General features: G+C 39.8%; 1 protein-coding gene and 1 pseudogene across 3 annotated transcripts in view; one reads left to right on the top strand and one right to left on the bottom strand.

Annotated features, from left to right (window-relative positions):
- The window catches only part of CD79A (CD79a molecule), a 31,362-nt gene extending 29,601 nt beyond the window's left edge, over window positions 1-1,761 (top strand). For all 3 annotated transcript variants that reach the window (XM_061597919.1, XM_061597920.1, XM_061597918.1), the window contains exon 5: window positions 392-1,761. In XM_061597919.1, coding sequence (XP_061453903.1) covers window positions 392-514 — 123 coding nt within the window. In that variant the 3' untranslated portion in view covers window positions 515-1,761. The remainder of the gene's footprint in view (window positions 1-391) is intronic.
- Window positions 1,762-6,098: 4,337 nt separating this feature from the next.
- On the bottom strand, window positions 6,099-18,809 carry LOC133370876 (histone-lysine N-methyltransferase PRDM9-like; annotated as a pseudogene).
- Window positions 18,810-20,833: the final 2,024 nt, after the last annotated feature.

Here is a 20,833-nt window from a genome sequence, read left to right on the forward strand (position 1 = left end):
TGAATCCCCACACAACCATGAAGCTCACTGGGCGATCTTGGGCCAGTCACTGCCTCTCAGCCTCAGAGGAAGACAATGGTAAATCACCTCTGAATACTGCTTACCATGAAAACCCTATTTGTAGGGTCGCCGTAAGTTGGGATCGACTTGAAGGCAGTCCATTTCCCACTCTGGGTAGGACTAGCACTGCACACAACCCCAAACTCCTTACATCTTTATCTTTAAAATAACAAACCTTTTTATTTATCATAACTTTATCAGTAGGGCTCCTACCGGGAGGAAGGGTGGAATATAAATCAAATAAATAAATAAATAAAATCATTTTATATTGGTATTTATACTTATAGGCCGCCTTTCAAGAATTAACCATATTTGTTTTTTCCCTTCCTAGGGACTGAATCTGGATGACTGCTCCATGTATGAGGACATTTCACGGGGGCTGCAGGCCACCTACCAGGACATAGGCAATGTGAAAGTGATTGATCTGCAAGTGGAGAAGCCAGAGAAACCATGATAGAAAAGGACTTTGCTTTGACTTCACTTTCCAGGAGCATGCTATGAACAACCAATTTTGAATTCCAAATATTCTCACTCTATATCCTGTAGAGAGAAAAGGGAGGGCAGGGGGTAAATTCTATATTCTCCTGTCTCTTGAATACTGACACTTATATAACTATTCCAGGTTTACAATAAGAAAGCTGAAGAGAACTTGTTGGTTCTCCTTTGTCAAAGATCTGGTTTTGATAGGAGAGCAGATGAAATAGCAGAGGGGCTTTCCTGGCATTTTGGTTTTCCAAACAAAATATTCTGACAAGTATTTTCTTCCTTTTTACTTGACATTTTCTATTCTCTTTTCCATTCTTGATATGTTGGGAAGAGAGGCTTCCCTCCTTTTTTCTGGGAAAATTGATTCCGAGGCATAAATAATGCTCAATGTTTCTTTCAGTGATATTCACAGAGGGTTTAATTCCTTTAGAACTTGTGCTTGCTTCTATTCAACCTTCTCAATTTGGGAGTTAAGAGAGACATATTTAAAGAGCAGTGGGAGTTATTGGGGAGTGTTCTCATTGTGTTCAGTTCAAATGTATTTTTTTTCTTTTCCAGGGTTGAATGCTGAAAAAAATATTTCTATAGATTTGCAGCAAAACCAAGCTGCATGTGGTGCTGACTGGACAGCACCTGGGGTTATCAAGAAATTGTAGGATTTCTGGATATATGCATCTCCTGCTTTTTTCAAAAGCCAAAGGGAGAGACAAAGTAAGTTAATTAGACTTGGGGCTGATGGGCCTGACTTGCGGGTAAGGATAATAGGGTTAGGGCAGTAATAGCCAGTGTGATGCCCTCTAGAGTTGTTCCCAACCATTAGCCATGTTGGCTAGTTTTGTGGTACAACTGCCATCAACCTTCTGGAAGGACCATGCTGGACCAATGAGTTTTGGTTTCTGCGGAGACCATAATAAAAATGAACATGCCTTCTATGGTGTTTAATTATTTCTCTAAAGTAATAGGCAGGCCTTCTCTTCTTACTGTAACACACAAAGCTCTGGTTGTGCACTATAGTAGATGGACAAAGGTGGTGAACTGTAGCAGTGCCCAGGGAACTGGATAGTTAAGGCAGGCTCTTCACCCTCTGGTAATAATCTTAATCCAAGCCCTAGAATGGGAGACAATTTGTAATCCTATGTTGCACAGACTAAATTTCTTTGTTTTTTATGTTTTGTGATCTGAAATGTTAATAAAATAACTAAATGTTTTGCTTCATGGGTTGACATCCATGGCTTTGAAACATTCATTTTTATGAAACAATACATTTTATTTCTTAGAATATTTTGTAATTATTATTATAGTTTATTTCTATCCCGCCCTTCGGGCAAAAGGCCCTCAAGGAGGCTTACAAAAAACACAAATATAAAAATACATATAAATAAAAACAGTACAATTTACAGAAATTATATAACAAGGTAATATTATTAAAAAGCAACAATAGGAATTTTAATGAAAATACAATAACAAATCACACTTTTCTAACACTTTTCAAATAAATTCCTAACTAGACAATGTCTATTTGTTCTTACATCAATATGTTGACATCAGAACATGATACCACTGAGGTGTCCTGCTGGTACTGCATCTGCCAGTCCTAATACAGGATAAGGAGCAGGAGCAGTCCAGCTTTTTGCCAACATAGACGGTATCCATGATGAGCAGCTCTTCAGCTTGATCACAGAGATGGTGGTTGACGTTCCGGCTCTTGTAGGTCGTTGCAAAAGTGGAAACAACAGGCTCGGAAGGGAGAGGAAAGAAGTAGAAGCCTGCTCAGTGTGGTTGGGTCTGCCCATGGGAGAGATGGAAACGACGGGCTCTGAGAGGAAAAGAGAGGAAAGGGGTAGAGGCCTGCTCGGCCTAGATGGATCTGCCTGTTGGGAAGGCCCCAGTGCCAGGGCTCATATTGGAGAGTTGGTATGGGTCCACTATCATGGCCGGGCTGGACGATGAGAGGCTCAGTGAGGAGGGCGGCATCCATCAAGATCATCCATCAAGATGACCAAGGCTGATTCTCTTCCAAAACAGGTCTGAATCCAGATTGTGATGGATCTAGATAATCAGTTTCATCCAGGAATACCTACAACCACTTTGTCCACCACCTTTGCCAAGAAAGGGGTGTTGGCAGCTTGTCTATAATTGTTACACTCCATTGGGTCCAGTGTGGGCTTTTTAATAAGTGGATGCACCTCTGCCTCTTTAAGGGCAGGGGGCATCACACCATCATGCAGATGCTTTTACTACATCTATGACCCATTCAGTCACCCCATTCTGGCTAGCTTTAATAAGCCAGGATGGACAAGGATCTAATGAGCAGGTGGTTGGGCACATCACTGCAAGCATCTTGTCCACATCATCAGGTTGCATTAACTGGAATTGATCCCACAACACTGGGTTCAACATTGCATTGGAAACTTTGGCTGGCACTGCCACAACAGTAGTGTCTAAATCACTGGAGCCAAGCAACTTTGTCCTTGAAGTGTTTAGCCAGTCAAGTTACAGCTAGATACCATGTCCTCTAGAGATCCATCCCCCTGGTCAGGAGTAACCAACCTCTGGACCAGAGCTTGGAAAAGTTACTTTTTTGAACTACAACTCCCATCAGCCCCAGCCAGCATGGCCACTGGACTGGGCTGACGGCAGTTGTAGTTCAAAAAAGTAACTTTTCCAAGCTCTGCTCTGGACCACATGGAGCAACTCAGGTGGATGGTTCCTCGAGGATTCAACGGAGGCAGCAAAGTGGGATCTCTTTGCTGCCCCCACTGTCATGTGGTAGGCCTGACTGTGAGCCCAAACACATGCTCTGTCTGCTCCAGAGCAAGATCTATACCACTTACGCTCTAGCCCTCACCTGGTCCATTTCATCAACCGCAGCTCCTCAGGATATCAAGGAGCAATGCAGGCTCCACAACACTGGAGAGGGCCTTCCGGAGTGATCGTGTCAATAGTCCTAGGAGTCTCACGCCAGAGCTTGGAAAAGTTACTTTTTTGAACTACATCTCCCATCAGCCCCAGCCAGCAGTATAGTGAGACTGGGGCCTCAACAGGATCACCTGCTCTATATACTGGAAAATCTCACACACATACATACACTTTCTTGGTGCACTTTGACTCTAATTTATGAAACCAGGGAAGTGTGCAGCAGTGCAGTACAAGAAAGGCAGACCTGATTCTATGCCAATTGTATATGTTCCTGTCCAGATGTGCCATAAGCTTTAATGGGTGTTGCAGCATGCATGCCACAGGTAGCAAGCTATCCACCTTTGCACAAGGAAACACACTAGGCATCTTCATTATCTATGGTTCTATATACTTCAACCAGTGCTTTTTCCTACCATGCATAAGCTGTGTAGCCTCAACCTACATGCACCATCTATGTCTGGGAACAATTTTTTCTCCAGGAGTATGCCATCTCTGGTGGAACAGAGTATGTGTTCCAAAATATTTCAATTATTCTTAAAAAAAAGTCTATATTATCCTTACAAAATCAGAGCAGTTCACAACCATGGGCGGGCATCAGAGCTGGTGACACAGACTGTTCATATCATACTCCATTTTTGCAGTTGAATTAAAGGCTTCCAGCAGTACTGACTAGCCTCAATGAAAGCCCACTCCCTTGAACAGCACTCGCCATCTACAAGGTGTACTATAATGCCACCATGTGGAAGATACACCATTATGCCCACAAGGGGATGGGGATTCGTGAAGGCTTTTTGCTCTGTCCATTCTATATAATGACCTATGTATGTGTTGTCATTATAGTGGGGAGCATAGTCCATAAGCAATGTGGGCTTCTCATTCTATCTACACATCAAACTAGTCACCTTAAATGAGAAGGATATGAATCAAACACTACTACATATAACCTATACATAGAGCCTGTGATCCTTAGCACACTTAGAAATTCTAATAAAAATCAATACAATTTCCAAGTTACGGTGTTTAGGATGGGATGGCAGTCTTCAGGACTAGGAAGAGTAGCTGCTTTAGTTTCTGTCTTTCAACCTTGCTATGTCAAGGCAGAAGAACTAAAGACAACTGAAGGCATGGAAGTGTAAACTAGACATAATATGCAAGTTCTAGGAATAAGATTGCCTGTTGTGTTGTTTTAGTGGTTAATAGCAGTCATGGAAGAGAAAGCGGATATTGATCAGGACCACTACACCAGATAAGGGAATTCAACCCTTCCCCCATGTCATTCTTTCCAAGCCAAATTGCATCCTACTATTTGCCTGTAGGGCAATACATACAAGAACTATGTGTACGGTTTTGACTTGGGGATAAATAGCAGCTTCAGTGGTTAACAAATGCACTACCCTCTCTCCTACAGTATTGGCATCTCCATCCAAATCATCACACCCATTGCCATTATTAACTCTTTTTTTAAAAAAAACCCACAGAATATCCTATTTACATATTTCCTGTGACAAATATAGTTTGGCCTTGACTTTGCTTTGGTTACTTTTGCAGATGGGAATGTATCATTCGGCAAATATAACAGTTTTGAGAGTGTAAGACTGAAGCATATGCAACACGCAAAACACACGTAAAACAAAGTCACAAGCAGAGATGTTGGTGGCTGAAATTTGAAATGGAGGCAGTGGGGGAGGCTTGAGAAAAGCTGCAGGAGAAAGGCGATAACCACAGTAAGAATTAAGCACCTCACTCTCCTGTAGCTTCCATTTCAAACTGTTCCCTCACAAAGTTGCTTTGGCCTGAAGAAGCAAACATCAGAATATTTTATTATGTGTTTGCATGTAATGTGTTTGGGCCAGAGTTTCAAAATAATGTCATTGTTATCACACACCTTTTACAACTGCATCAAAAGCCATTTCTTAATGTATGGGCAGTTCCTACATATTACAGGAGCAGTCATGTTTGAAGAAAACCATTTATTAAGAGAACATTAGTGCAGAAAAAACACATAACAGATAAAGATAGAGGTAAAGCCCAAGAGCTGTTTAGTGTGGAATTATGGAATTTGTTACATACTTGGGGTTTCCTTGTCAAATGGATATGTGACATAATCTGGTAATCAGGACTGAATCTTTTTCTTTATACATTGAAACTCCTGGCCCTCATTGTAATATTGCCTCATGTTGGAAGCAAACAGAGTACAGCTCTATCAGGTCTGGCATAGCTAGAAAGCAGTTACAATGAAGCATAAAAAGGACATCTGGAGATATTGTAAATCTAGCTTAATAAATTAGATCAGGTAACTCCACAAGTAGTATAGCATTTTGCTCTTATTCATTTTGGCTTGCCAGAAGGAATGCTTACCATTAGACTTCAGCATTACATATATACACACTTGTCTCATTTTAGAGATCAGTTTTATAGCATTAAAAAGCATATATATGAAAAATGTATATCCCGTAAACTTTCAGGACTTGCCACATGACAACCCACTTCTAGGGCTATCAGGTCCATTTCCAAGACTGTCTCTTTAAGTGCTCTGAGATGAGGTAGTAGGTGCAGTAGTGCTGTCTTTAGCCATGGCTGCTTGTACTACAGCTTCCTAATCAGCAGACTGAAAATAATTAGATTCCTGCTTGCTACAGATTGTGGCTGGCCAGGTTTCCCAACTGGGTGAAGCTTTTCCCACACTCCCTGCATCAATAGGGCTTCTCTCCTGTGTGCGTTCGCTTGTGGCTGGTCAGGTCTCCTAACTGGCTGAAGCTTTTCCCACACTCCCTACATGAATATGGTTTCTCCCCTGTGTGTGTTCGCTTGTGGCTGGTCAGGTGTCCTAACTGGCTGAAGCTTTTCCCACACTCCCTACATGAATATGGCTTCTCCCCTGTGTGTGTTCGCTTGTGTCTGGTCAGGTCTCCTAACTGGCTGAAGCTTTTCCCACACTCCCTACATGAATATGGCTTCTCCCCTGTGTGTGTTTGCTTGTGTCTGGTCAGGCTTCCTAACTGGCTGAAGCTTTTCCCACACTCCCTACATGAATATGGCTTCTCCCCTGTGTGTGTTCGCTTGTGGCTGGTCAGGCTTCCTAACTGGCTGAAGCTTTTCCCACACTCCCTACATGAATATGGCTTCTCCCCTGTGTGTGTTCGCTTGTGGCTGGTCAGGTTTCCTAACTGGCTGAAGCTTTTCCCACACTCCCTACATGAATATGGCTTCTCGCCCCTGTATATTTGCTCAACTGGGGGTGACACCTGTCTTAAGATTATCCCACTTTCACTGCATCTAGAAAGCTTTTTTCCATTGCCAGGATAAAGAGTTTGACTTGCTGCCTCTTGATTTATCTCTTTTAAAAATAATGTCTCCTCATGCTTCCCTTTGTAAACACTGTTTGGCAGTTGGTGCTGCAGCATAGTACTATATGAAGCACAATTTGTGATTTTGAGTACAGCTTTCGCTGCTAGTACATTTTTAGGTTCTTCAGGCTTTATTCCATACCCTGAATGCTTCCATTTCATATGTTGGTAGAGGTAATATTTGCAAGTGAAAGCTACCTCCCAGCAGGGACACTGATGACAGGCGATACTTTGCTTCTGCATCCAATATGGCTTCTCCCTGTGCACTGTTGGAAAACAAAAATATGTAAATATCTATTTTCAGCTACACATGACAAAATAACCAGGTTCAATGCCAAAAGGCATATGCGACTGTATCACTTAGGAAACTGCTGTCAGTCAGAATCCCCATCAAGATAGATTGCACTGTCTTTGGACATTCCAGAGATGAAGACTGGAGAACTTGGTTCCTACCTCTATTGATGTTTCTGCCTTTATTGGCAAAATTGTTCATGGACATATTACAATTGGAGCAGAAGGACTCCAAACATCTTTAAGTTACATTGCTCCAAGACCAGCATACAAGAAGTGGTGGAAACGGTCCATTTTCAGTGGAATGAGAAAAAGAATTCAGTGTATCACTTAAGAATGCAGGCAGGGAATACCATTTTGAATGCTTCCCTTCAAAAGGAAAGACAGACCCTACCAAAAAAACCTAGCACAGCAGGGGACTAGAATCAATCTGATGCATTTGCTTGTTTTTCCCCTTGGGAGAACATTAAAACAATGGAATCCTATGGCAGCAGCATCAAGTGGATAGTCCACTTCACAACGTCATTCTGCTTCATGTGTAGACTAGACCTCATGTGATTGATATGGGAATGAAGAAAATGTGATTGTACATTCTAAGTTCACAGAAACTGATAGCACTTAGTGCCAAATGAGATGCAACAATTTCATGCATCTCTCTCTCCTACTCGCTCCCCAGTTTTTCTAAAATGAAGAGAGCTTCAGAAGGATATAACTGGAGAGCAGTAGAGCAGCAGAAGAGGGACTATGTAACCCTTTCCCATCCTGACATCCACTGAAAATCACCCTTCATGAGAGGAAAAAAAGATACAGTAGTAGGGACAGGCATTTCGGAAGAAACTTGACTATTGAGGGGCAGATAAAGGATTAAGCAACCACTCTTCCACTATTTTTCCCCTCTCAACAGCAGCCTTCCAAGGCTCTTTATTTTACTTTCTTTTTAAAATGCTGGGGAATGACAGAGAGTTGAATTTTGCATCTAGTTTAACCCTTGGCCTCTTGTGTGAAAACTCAAGAAATCGGGAGGTGCATTAAGACACTGCATACCTGGTTAACCCAAATTAAACCTGCCTTTGGGGATTTAATTACATTAAAATAGTTGAGAGAGGGGAGTTCCAGATTTTACTTTTAATTTACAGTAAATGCATTTATTATTTTGTAAGGCAACACTTGAGTATAGGGGAAATGAGATGTTCTCACAAGAGACAGCTATATTGTTAAGGGTTAATTCCTCTGACACACTAAAGCACCTCCTTGAGGGTCATCCTTGAGAGTTATCGACTGTTTGATTAAGCACCGCCATCTTACAACGGATGTCTATATCCGCCATCTTAGTAATATAAGCTGTTCATGTACTATGGCCGGAAGCATGACTCAGGGAATACACTGGTGGAACTAGTTCAATGTCTAGAGTGTGAAGCTGGGAAGTTGTAAAAAATAGAAATGCTTTGCTCTGTGTCTGCAGCTGAAGCAGGGGCTTTGAGGGTGCCTCCCTTGAAGCTTGATGGGGAAGATTGATCTATTGGACTGTTAATGTAGTGGTCCCCTCCATCTTATGCTCAGATTGTATATACGTGTAAATACACCATATATCAAAGACACCACAGTCTCCACCAACCTTTATTCTAAGGAAGGAAACCCTGGATAAGTGCAGTAACCCCTGGAAGTCCCTCACCACTCAGACTGGGGTGCACACAGCAATATTTGTAATCTGGAAAGGCTTTGAATCTACCCTAACTTGGGTGCTTTTCAGAGGAGCAGCCAACACCTATTCCTTTTCCACAGCCATGCTGAGCATCATTATTATTGTAGATTTATTTGTACCCTGCCTTTTAGCTTACAGCTGGCTACCCCAAAAAAGGAAGAAAATACTACACAGGTTGTTTGCATAATTTCACAAAATCTGTTTTAATTTTTTTAGTTAGTAGGTGTTTTAAATATGTTTTTAATTATTTTAACTGTTTTATTGATAATTTTAATGCTTTTTATAAGCTGCTTAGTGGTCTTTACATTCAAGCAGTATATAAAATTGATTAAAATAAAAGTAAATATAATATAAATAAAAGTAAAATAGAGAGAAGTAAAATAGAGAAAGCATACGTCCATATTGACATGCAGACTATGAGTAGACAATACCAAATTTTGGGTAAATTGACGGTAGTCATATACTTGTTTTAGCTTCTGTCCAGATTGCAAGTGACCCCTCAAATACTGTGCCATTAAAAAACCCAAATGTTTTAGTAATTGTGTGGTAAATATGGACTGAATTATGTACTGGAGTCATGCTCAACCACTACCACCACGTCAAGGACTCACAATCAATCTTCTCAGCCTATATATTCACCACTGGAAGTTGGCCCTAATTATTGGGTATTTCATTGGAACAAGAAAACTTTCTTTTCCACAAGCTGTGTTACATCTCTCTCACCACAAGTAGCCCCTGACATTTACATAACAATTAGAAAGATAAAGTTGTCCTTAGAAAACATTCTACAACATCCCTCCAAGACAAACAAAAAAGCAATGAAAGGCTTTTCAATATCAGGGATATTTTTAAACAATGCATGATTAATGTTATACCTTTTTGTGATTTCCATCTAGATCCCCACTTGATGCCAAGCTCCTTTCCATATTCTTCTCCATACCAAACCAGAAGCTCAGAATGAAGATGGATTATCTTACATGCTCTGTAGTAAATTTTTCCATGATACTGGAAAGCAACAAGATTTTGTTCTTCTTCATTCCTGGCACAGTTAACATACCTAGGAGTTCATTGTTGAGATGGTAACTAACAGTCCTCATTCTGGTTCCTCATTCAGAGGAACTAGAAAACAAAGAAGTACTATGATGCATAATTATTGCATTCCATTAATAAATATATATACTGCTACAATATTTTAAAGCTGTTGAACACTGGTCATGTTGTACATCAGAGCTCCCAACCCACAATAGTATTTAGAAATATGAACTTTGGTTCACCTCTGATAAGGTCTCTTTTTGCAGTGGTAAGAAAATATCCTTAACCTGGGATGCTCCTCCTACTCATTGCAGGACTTACACAAACAAGGCATTTACTATACTAGGATATCCTACTTACAGGTCCAAAGAACAAGATCAGGTCATAGTCCAAGGTCAAATTTGAAGGAGTCAACAAGAAAAGTAAAGTCCAGTCACATATCAACCTTCTACATAGGCCAGCCAGATCCCCAGCACAGTCAAGAAACTAGAGTATAGAAATTGTTCCAATAACTTCCCTAAGGGACTGAAGGATTTTATCCAGGAACCAGCTAAGCCCCACCCTGGATACAGCTGGTGGTCATCAGAGCTACCTGAGGAGTTGGGTTTACTCATCAGGAATCAGCTTCTCATGAGTAGCCAATGGCCTTGGGTTTCAGGCAGATAATTTGGCACCTGGCTGTTGCCTGGTTCTGCACCTTCATGTGCCAGCACTGTTTTGGACTTGGAGGTGTTTCAGCTACTGCCTCTGAGCTTGGGCTCTCTGTAAGAGATGGCAGCAGCTGGTATTAGGGTTGCCAGGTTCAATCCCTGAGACTGATCCTGTATCTTTAGGAGAAGAGAAAGTCAGCCAAGTGCAGGTGTTCTTGCAACCCTGTAAAGGAAAAACCACAAAGTGGAATTCTCCCTTCCCCTTGCACAACTCTTACAGATACAAAAGACCTCTTCGTTGCCAGGCCCAGCCTCCAAGAGGTCTTTTGTATCTTTAAAAGTTCTGCAGGGTGGAGAGAGAATTCCACCTTGTGTTTTTTCCCATTACAGGGTTGCAAGAACACCTGCACTTGGCTGACTTTCTCCTAAAGATACAGGATCAGTCTCAAGGATTGAACCTGGCAACCCTAGCTGGGATGCCACAAGGCCTGATAGTCCTTCGGCTTCTCTGCTGCTTGACCCCACCCTTTTCCTCCGTATTGTTCCCTTAAGGGAGTACCAGATCCTTCTCTGAGGACTTTTCAAGCAGGGGCATGATGTAGGGCTAGAAAACCTGTGTCCCATGCTCAGCCCACTAAGGTTTTCACAGCTTGGAAAAGTTACTTTTTTGAACTACAACTCCCATCAGCCCCAGCCAGCATGGCCACTGGATTGGGCTGATAGGAGTTGTAGTTCAAAAAAGTAACTTTTCCAAGCTATAGCTCACCACTCTCTTCCCAAACTGAGTGCTTCATTTTACCTTTGAAAAGCACCTTTTCTCCACCTAGGATGCTGAAGCATCTTGGACAGCTCCTTGAAAGTTCAGACTAAAGCCTGCAGCAGATTCCACTGCCCCACTAACATGGAGCCCCAGCAGCCACTGCCTGACAGCATTTTGGTGTTCTTGCTTCATTTTCCCCCTAATGGACTAAAATGGCTACTGGTTCTTAATTATTTTTGTATCAGTTGCACTGCAAAATATACTATTTCATATTTTTTCCACTTGTGATTTAAATTAGCTGAAATCCTAAGTTTACTTACCTGGAAGTCTCATTGAAATAGTTAAGACACTATAACAATGTTCCACTGTCATAAAAATCAAGTAGTTTCACTTAGCGGGCTTGCATACTGACTTATAAGTCACTTTGTGCTATTGACCTTTCAAATTGTATGAAGACCCTTTAAAAAAAGAAGAAGCCTCTTTTCATTTAGTTTTATCAAGGATCTTTACCTCATCCAGTTAGAATTAGTTTCATCCTTTCCATCAATATAAACATAGCAGTTTTGCCCTTTAGTAATCTGTAATTAAAGTAGACATGAAATATGCACCTCAGTATGATAATAGCACAACAATATGTAGAAACAGTAGTTCCATCTAATGCACTATTATGTCAGTGACAGCTGAAAATGGGGGAAATCTACTATAAATTGTCCCTGAAATTTTTTTTGAAGTTTATTCAATTTACTTTTGGCTTTTCTAGTGAACTAAATAAATATAATAGATTTATTTGCTTTAATTAATCTACTCTAAGCATAACTAAATCTGGATCCAGCCTAATATTACTCTTATTCTTGTTTATTGGCAGGCTTGTATTTTCTGACTTCTCATCATTTTCTTTCAAGGAATTTTCCTGAGGTTTCAATTTATTGTTTTTAAATAATCTAGCAGAGTTTAGCTGGAAAAATATATTTTAACAGTATCATTCACTTTGAATAAACAAATAAACAGGAGCAACAAAATATTGACATGAGTATGAAAAACACATTTCCAGAATTTCCTTGTCTCTTTTTTTGAGGCATATTTCTCACCATTGCATAGGCATGTCATCTGGGGATGTGTATTGCTATACTCCACAGTCAAGATTAAGAGACTCAGCTTCTAAAGGTGTGTGTGTGTGTGTCAATCAATGCTATAGTACAGGGGTTCCCAAACTGTGATCCGTGGACGGTTCATTCAGGTGGTCTGTGGCATCTCTGTGGTTTTGTGGTTGAAGACAAGAGACAGCACATCCATCACATTAAATATTCATATTTATTTTTAATTTTTATTGCTTCTTTTATTTCTTGTATTGTATTTCATTGTCCTCCCATAGGATGCACACCTTAATGTGGTGAGGGGGTTTGAGAATGTCGAAGAAGCTGAGAGCAATGCTGTCAGGTGTCTAGACCAAGAGGCTAGATTCCTAGCAGGGTAAGACACCAGATTAAGATGTATCCAAACTCAGAGGAAGGCAATAGTAAACCACCTCTGAATACCTCTTATCACAAGAACCCTATGAACAGAGTATCCAAATTGCAACACGAGATAGTGCTGGAAGATGAGACCCTCAGGTCAGATGGCACTCATCAAGCTACTGGGGAAGAACAATGGACAAACACGAGTAGCGTTGTGACTACTGAAGCAACTGTGTCAAAGCCGAAAGAAAGCCCAGAGACTGATGCACACAGATGCAAAAGGTGAGTCCGGAGTTGTACAACGTACACAGTAGGAACATGAAATGGGAGAAGCATGAACCAGAGAAAGTTAGAAATTGTCAAGCAAGAAATGGAACGCATCAACATTACAATACTTGGTGTGAGTGAATTAAAATGAATGGGAATGGGACAACTACAAAATATTATGCAGGAAATGAGAAAGTAAGAAGAAACAGGGTTGCTTTAATAGTGAGAAGTGATGTAGCAAAAGCAATACAGAGCTGTAATGCAAGGTCTGAGCAAGTGATATCAATGAGATTAAAGGGGAAACCTAGTAATATAACCGTCATCCAAGTCTACAGTCCAATGGCAAACACAGAAGAGGAATGGGAGAGATTTTATGCAGAAGTGCAGGAAGAAATTGTTCACACACCAGAACAAGATGATCTGATAATCATGGGGGACTAGAATGCAAAAGTAGGGAACAGCAAAGAACTAGAAATTGTGGGGAAATGGGGCTTAGGAGATAGAAATGAAGCAGGAGAAAGATTTATTGAATTCTGTGAAGCCAATATTTGTTTCTTACGAACACATTTTTTGAGCAACCGAAAAAATGACTGTACATGTGGATTTAAAAGAGGATTAGATAAATTCATGGAGAAAAGGCAATCAATGGCTACTTAGCCATGATGGCTATGCTCTGCCTCCATAGGTGTAGGCAGTATGCTTCCAAATACCAGTTTCATGAAACCACAGGAAGGGAGAGTGCTCTTGTGCTCAGGTCCTGTTTGTGGGCTTCTCACAGGCTTCTAGTTGGTCACTGTGAAAACAGGATGCTGGACTAGGTGGGCCACTGGCCTGAACCAGCAGGCACTTCTTATGTTCTTATACTTAATGTACTCACAGACCTGACACCTCTAAGGCGAGGAAAACTGAACAAAGTCACATGAGTCTTTGGCCCAGAGAATGAGGATTGTTCCTTCAGTGAGATGGAACGACACATGAAAAAGATTATTAACAAATAAAAGTGTAGAATGAATAAATCATACCAGCCAAGAATAACCACTGTTGGCTGCTTCCTCTTCCTCTGTCATTTTCCCTTCATACGGTCCAAAATGAATTCCTGGAGACAGAATTTCTCCTTCATTCCAGACTCCAAAGCCAGCTTTGGGGATACCTGAAGGGCCAATTCTCAAACCTGGAGGTAAAGTGAGGGTAGCCCTCTTTTCCAGTCCTATTTCTGCTGCTGAATCTTTGATGAAAACTGGAGAACCATGAACTGAACATTCATCAATAAAGAACAGGAGGCAATATTCACAAACTAGGAAGGGAAAGAGAGAGAATTAAGTACTGAGACATGATGCTGCAACAAGTCTTCTTTTCATCAATGAATTTATTCCTTTTTCAAATATCCAGTTATAGATGGCAATATGTATAAACATTTAAATTTGATGTAAATTGGCAATAATAATTACAATGAAACTTGTTAAATACTTCATATCTGCTTCAAAAGCATGACGTGCCACTAATGTCAGAAACAGTAATTAGCAGATGGATCAAACATATGATTGAATGTGGTTATGCATATATGCTAAGGGTTGCATCCAATAACTTAGGGTTGTAATCAATTCTATGCGAGTTACATTCACACAACAGAACTTCCCCTTCCTCTCCCCCCCCCCACAGCCTCATGAATATCCTCAAACTCTGTTCCAAAGTTATTGTTTATAGTTGTATCTCATTGGACCTCAAAGACATGGCTGCATACATGCCATACATTTAAAGCACATGACTTCCTCAAAAATATCTTAGGAGCTATAGTTTGTTAAGTGTGCTTGGAATTATAGTTCTGTGAGGGGTGAACTACAGTTCCCAGAATTCATTGAAAGATGCCATGTGCTTTAAATGTATGGTGTGTGCACAAGTGTGGGCAATAGTTCCCAATAGAGCCTATTACAGGCAGAAAGCGGTATGGAGGAGAAGAGAATAAAGATATTTTCAAACTCTCTCATAAATAAAAATAAATGGGGTTGCTCTGTTAACCAGCCCTCCCACTCGCTGGTGTTGCTATTGAATGCCAGGTCAGTCCATAATAATCAACCATTATTTGATTGTGGATGTGGGGGAGCAACTTGGCATGTATTACTGAGACTTGGGTAGAAGAGCTGTGCAATGTTGATCTGGGATGGTTCTGTTCGTCTCAGTAGTTGGTGCATTGCCAATGTAAATTGGAGGGCTGGTACTGTGGTCCATATTGATTCTATCAACAGTGTCTGGATGCTTCTCTGCTCAGGGATCAAATTAAAGGCAGAGAGACAGAGTACCACCAACCCTGCTACCAAGCAGCAGTCCTATCTGAACTGGTGGAGGTGGTCCTTAGCATGGTATTGGAAACTCCACAGGCACATGGTATAGACATGTTTAGTACCTAATTGGATTCTCTTGGAATGATTGAGTGGATAGGTTACATTCTAGGTCTTACCATATTTGAGAAAGGATTTTTCACCTAGGCTAGATTAGACACTAAACCTGGGTTGGCTGGTTTTCATTTTCTTATAGTGTAGGACTATACCTTAATTGCATGAATCCTCTCAAACTATTTCCTACAGTACACCTGCCAACCCATACTATGGTACATGGAGGACAGCTGCCCTCTAGGGGTGTTTATGGGTGGATGGATTGTCTTGCCTCATTGTAAGGGACTGGTCTACATAGCCTTTGAGTACCTTCATCTCTATGAGTCAAAGAAATGTGTGTTTACTGTTGCCACTTGTATAGCATAGTCCTTTTAAAAAGCCTTTGTCACAACCTCCCACCTTCTGACAAATCAAGAATTATTATTAGTTGCCAACTGTCTCAGTTCAACTGCCACAGATTCCTGGTGCAGATTCTGATAACATCAAGACCACCTCCTGTTGGAGAAGGATTTGAATAACACTATCTGGGTAAGAAGCAGTTTCTGCTACAATTTCAACAGCTTCTACAGTTGTTTACGAAAACTGTGTTGTGTTACTATGTAAAGGAGGATTAATACCACTACCCTATATTTGAAAACAGTCAGGGAATGAGCTGGTATAGTATCCAGATCTGGCAACAGGATTTATTTCTTTATTTATACTTGTTACATTTTATACTCTTCCTCTAAGGAAGTCTTTCCCAACCAGTGTGCCTCCAGATGTTGTTGGACCACAACTCCCATCAGCCTCAGCCATTGGCAATGCTGGCTGAGGCTGATGGGAGTTGTGGTCCAACAACATCTGGAGGCACACTGGTTGGGAAAGGCTGCTCTAAGGAGCTCAAGACTATATGATTCTCCCCTGACCATTTTTATATCCATTTATCACTCCTATTATCTGAAGAAGACCCCACTCTATACACAACAGAATATTGGCACAACAGACTGTAGTTGTTTCTATTCTTCCAACTGCAGCCGCAGCTGCACATGGTAACTGCAAGCATTCTCTACATCATCCAACACTCCTGGATACAATCAAAGAATATAGTCTATTGTAAATTATGGCCCATTCAAATATATAGCAAATTCTTTTTTCTTTTTTGAAATAGAATAGTGATTATAACTCAGGAATTTCCTGTGTGAACATTGATCTACCTTCTTACAAAATGGAGTGTCATCACAAAATTAGAGAGCTTAATAGTGCAAGCAGATTGTCCATGTAGAGCTGCTCTTCCTTTTCCAATTCTGGACAACTGTTACAAGCCCGATACTGGTATTTTGGTTAGCATAACTGTGATTAAGCACTCTTTGAAATATAACATAAGAGGAGTTTCTTAGCATTACAAGAGTTAGAACTGTGAATAAACTAACACTGGAAAAAATACTAGAATATTTAATAAGCACTGTTTATCAATATTTTTCCCAAGGCAACATAAGGAACATAGATGGAAAATGTTGATTAGAAACTTACACAAGTAGTCATCATCATTTGGTTCATTTATTTCCATATATGTTTTTCTCTCCCTCTTCCGCAAACTGTATGTGCTAACTTGTTTCTTCTGATCTCTTTTCTTGTTCTCTGTTTTCTCAGATGCAACTTTCCCCTCGATATCTGACACACACCGTGTAATTTTGAAATACACAAACTCATGGAAAGCAACAGTACATAGAATGCAAGATCACATTAGTCATGTTCAGGTGTTCTGAGTGTTGGACAAGCACTAGTCCCCATTTGCCCTGCTCATGTTTAGGAGTTAGATACAAGCAGAATGCCTGAATATGCCTACTATTGTTTCTATAAAATGTATACAGAACACCAAGTGAGAGATTCTAGTCTGGAGTGGCACTGTCTCCTAATCTTAAAATCTTTGTCTAATATTGTTACAGCATCTCTAACAAGTCACACAAGAATAGCAGATGATAAAATACATGCATAGGATGAACATACCACACTGGATGTGAACTAAAGAAACAGAGTACAGTTAGAGTGCTGATGGCACCAACAACTGGCATCACAGAGAACACCTGAGTCATGGTGCTATTATTTAGATGAGCAAGAAGAAAAATCAGTACTGAAGCATCTGACATGGTCAATAAGAACAAAGATAATGGATACTTGCATTGGGATTGTTAAACTATCACAGAAGATCAGGCACTATAGATTCCCAAGGTCTGCCGCCTGAGACATTTTCATCAGTGACTGTACTTTGGAGAATTAAAACCACAAAAGATTGTACTTCTGAGAATTAAGATTTCCCTTGACTATTTTTCTCCTTTAAGGATAGCTCCACACTTTAAACAACAAATACAACTGCTGCAATGTTACACTCTAATATCCTGTAGCAAACACATGAAGTGTGGACAGCACACTGGCCCAGTCAGGGTTCCTACATATGTGTAAATGGATGTGTATTGTCAAAATGTACACGCTTCCTATAGAAAAATCAGTTTAACACCAGTGTGTTATATTATATACAGCAACCAAGTTCACATAAAGTGTAGTGCCACACTACAGTCACAAAAAGTTAGAGGGAAGAAAGAAGCAATCCTAGGTTCAGGGGTATAGTTGTCCAGGTTTGCATACCCGTTACTTTTTGGGAGCAGGGTCCCAGCCAGGTATGAGCCAATCAGCATGAAAAGAGTATGTGTTGGCCAATGAGAAGAATTTGTGCTGATTGAAGCCAATCAGAGAAGGTGAGTCAGCAACTGAGAAGACTCTTAGTGATGCTCATTACTAGTGATGCTCATTACTAGTGATTGGCTGAGATTCTGGATGTGTGAGTGTGCATTTAGCTGTATCGTGTAAACAAATTAAATAGTTACTTAGGATTAGGAAGTGGTTCTAATGTGTATGTGGTATGTGCATACATGTGTGAAAATGTGGGGTAGACACATCCACTTTTTGACCACATGCCACTGGCATGCAACTCCTGAAAGGGTTGCAATGGGGTAATGTGGTCCTCAGGCAGCAAAACATTAGCTAGCCATGCTTTAATCTAAAAATACCATACTAAACCATAATTGGCCCTTTTCAAGATGAAGACAGAGACAAATCCATCAAAAAAATCCCCAGCTTTCATCAAGCACAATATTCTTTTAACATGGATACATTTGCACTTAAATGTAGCTTAATTATATCAATGTTAGCATTTTCATCATAGTTTGGCTAACAGATTCAATTTGAGAGTGCAGGTGGACTGGTGGATTTGCACTATCTTGAGCAGCTGCTAAGTGTAACTTCTCAGTAATTTTGCTGAGCTGGACTTGAAACCAATTTGCTACACTTTATTGGTTCTTATATACAATTCTATCAATTTCTTCATTTTATACAGCCCATAGGATCAGACCATTAGAGTTTCCATTCCAGTTTTGGAGAGTGCCCAAAGACTTTTACCAACAGATTTAAAACTCATGTTGGACATCTCATATTACAGGCTGAAGAACTGAGCATTATTATTAATTTACTATGAAAATAAATAAATAGATGGCTCTGTAGTCAGCATTTACCGGTCTTTGATTCTGATGCAGTGTCTGCAGTATGAACAGCTACATCTGTGCATATATTTTTGTCAGTTTTCTTAACATATTCTTGGTTTGGGGACATAAGTGCCACAGAGTTTATTTGCTTATTCTGCAACAAAAAGTTGTTTCTATTAAATCTCAATTCAAATCTGAGGTAAGAAAATAATACTAATAAGGAATTCATAACTTCTTATTAAGAGGGGGCTTGTGAACCGTATATATTCACTGAATAGGAAAAATGTCACATTTATTTTGATCTTCTTAAATATTTCCACAATGATAGTAATAATTTATACAATTACCAGCTGGTATATTCAGCTATGAGATAGTCCCATGCCATACTGAATTATTTCTTTTTCTCAGGAATCTCTCTTCTGTTATTATACTGGCCATAAAGTACAAGGTATAGAAAATATACATGGAAATAATTATGAACATGTGACTATTATTAGCACCCAGAGAGACCTTCAAACCTGAATAGAAACTGAATTGCTGCAGCAGTCATGGCTTAAATGTATGAACAAAAGTGATCCTTTAACAGAAAATCTGACTTTCAACTCCTTGAAATAGCTACATAATTTCCCCAGATGCAAATAGTCCAAATGACTGTGACATAAATTGTAGTTCAAAACACCAAGATAATAGCTTGTATAGATTATTCTAGCTATCTCCTAAATTGCTGTACCCATTTCCTTCACTATGGCCTGTCTCTCCTCTCTAGGAATCAACTATCACTTCCTGTTCCAAATAACATTCCCATATTTGCTAAATCATTCGTGTATTAAAGTACTTACCAGCGTTTGAAATATTAAAGAGAAAATCCATGATAAAGTGTTAGTTCATGACAAATCTGTCAGTCTTTAAAGTGCCACAAGACTATTGCTACAAATATTATTTCTGAAAGCGGAAAGTGCACTTTGAAAGTACCACAAGAAAAACACACCAGTCTTTAATAAATAAAAAGAGTTTCATGGCACTTTAAAGATTAATAAATACCACAGGTTTTTGTGAACTACAGGCCACTTTGTTGGATGGATAGCTAACTATACTAGCAACCAACAAATTTGATTCCTGTGTTAGTTTGGTTCCTCCATTGTTTGAAAGCATAATGTTATGATCACTGACTGGAAAAGTAAAATTTCACTGAAAGCTGATGATCCTGAACAATTAAATAAAAGAGTATGCCCCATCAAATCCTGCTATTAACAATATCTTCTTTTCAATATCAGAGCAAGCACACTGAAATGTTTCTTAAAACTATTTTGATTTGGTGTTTGCTAGAGCCATCAGGCAAACAAAATTAGAAAAATTACAGATCATTGGAAGTGTCCACAGGTATCTTACTTGTTCAAGAGGATGCTTTTTTTTCTTTTCCTCTCTCCAGCTGCTCAGATTACATGGTGACCTAAAAGATTTTACTGGAGTTTAAAAGCAAAGTAAGATTTTAGAAAATAAAACATTATCACTGAAAAGAGAAATACAGTTACAATAATTTCAGAAAGCAATAAAGTAAAGGTGTATTATGTATTTAATATATACTCAAATTTTGGTTCTAGTCTCAGTCACTCATTTGGAGAAACAAATAGTTGCAAACCATGAGCTGTTTGAAAACAATAAAATTGTTTCAATAAAGCCAAATTACATATTGCATACAACAAAGCACCAATTCCACTTATTCTAGGCAAATAGTGTAGAGGTGATTTGTACTGGATGGTTGGGGAGGGGGCATAAAAGGTGTTTAACCCTCCTTCAGCAACCCACTTTCTCTAATCCTTCACCCCCAACCAGTTCCCCCTGTTAATTTCCATGTGTTCCATTAACAGAAAGATATTTGGTAGAATAAATTTAAATAGGGTTTTATCAGGCAGGTGGTTCTCCTTCAGTTTCTTGACTTATAAAAACAGAGCAGTTACTG

The sequence above is a fragment of the Rhineura floridana genome, chromosome 15 (assembly GCF_030035675.1).
Source record: "Rhineura floridana isolate rRhiFlo1 chromosome 15, rRhiFlo1.hap2, whole genome shotgun sequence".
In the NCBI taxonomy this organism is placed as follows: domain Eukaryota; kingdom Metazoa; phylum Chordata; class Lepidosauria; order Squamata; family Rhineuridae; genus Rhineura; species Rhineura floridana.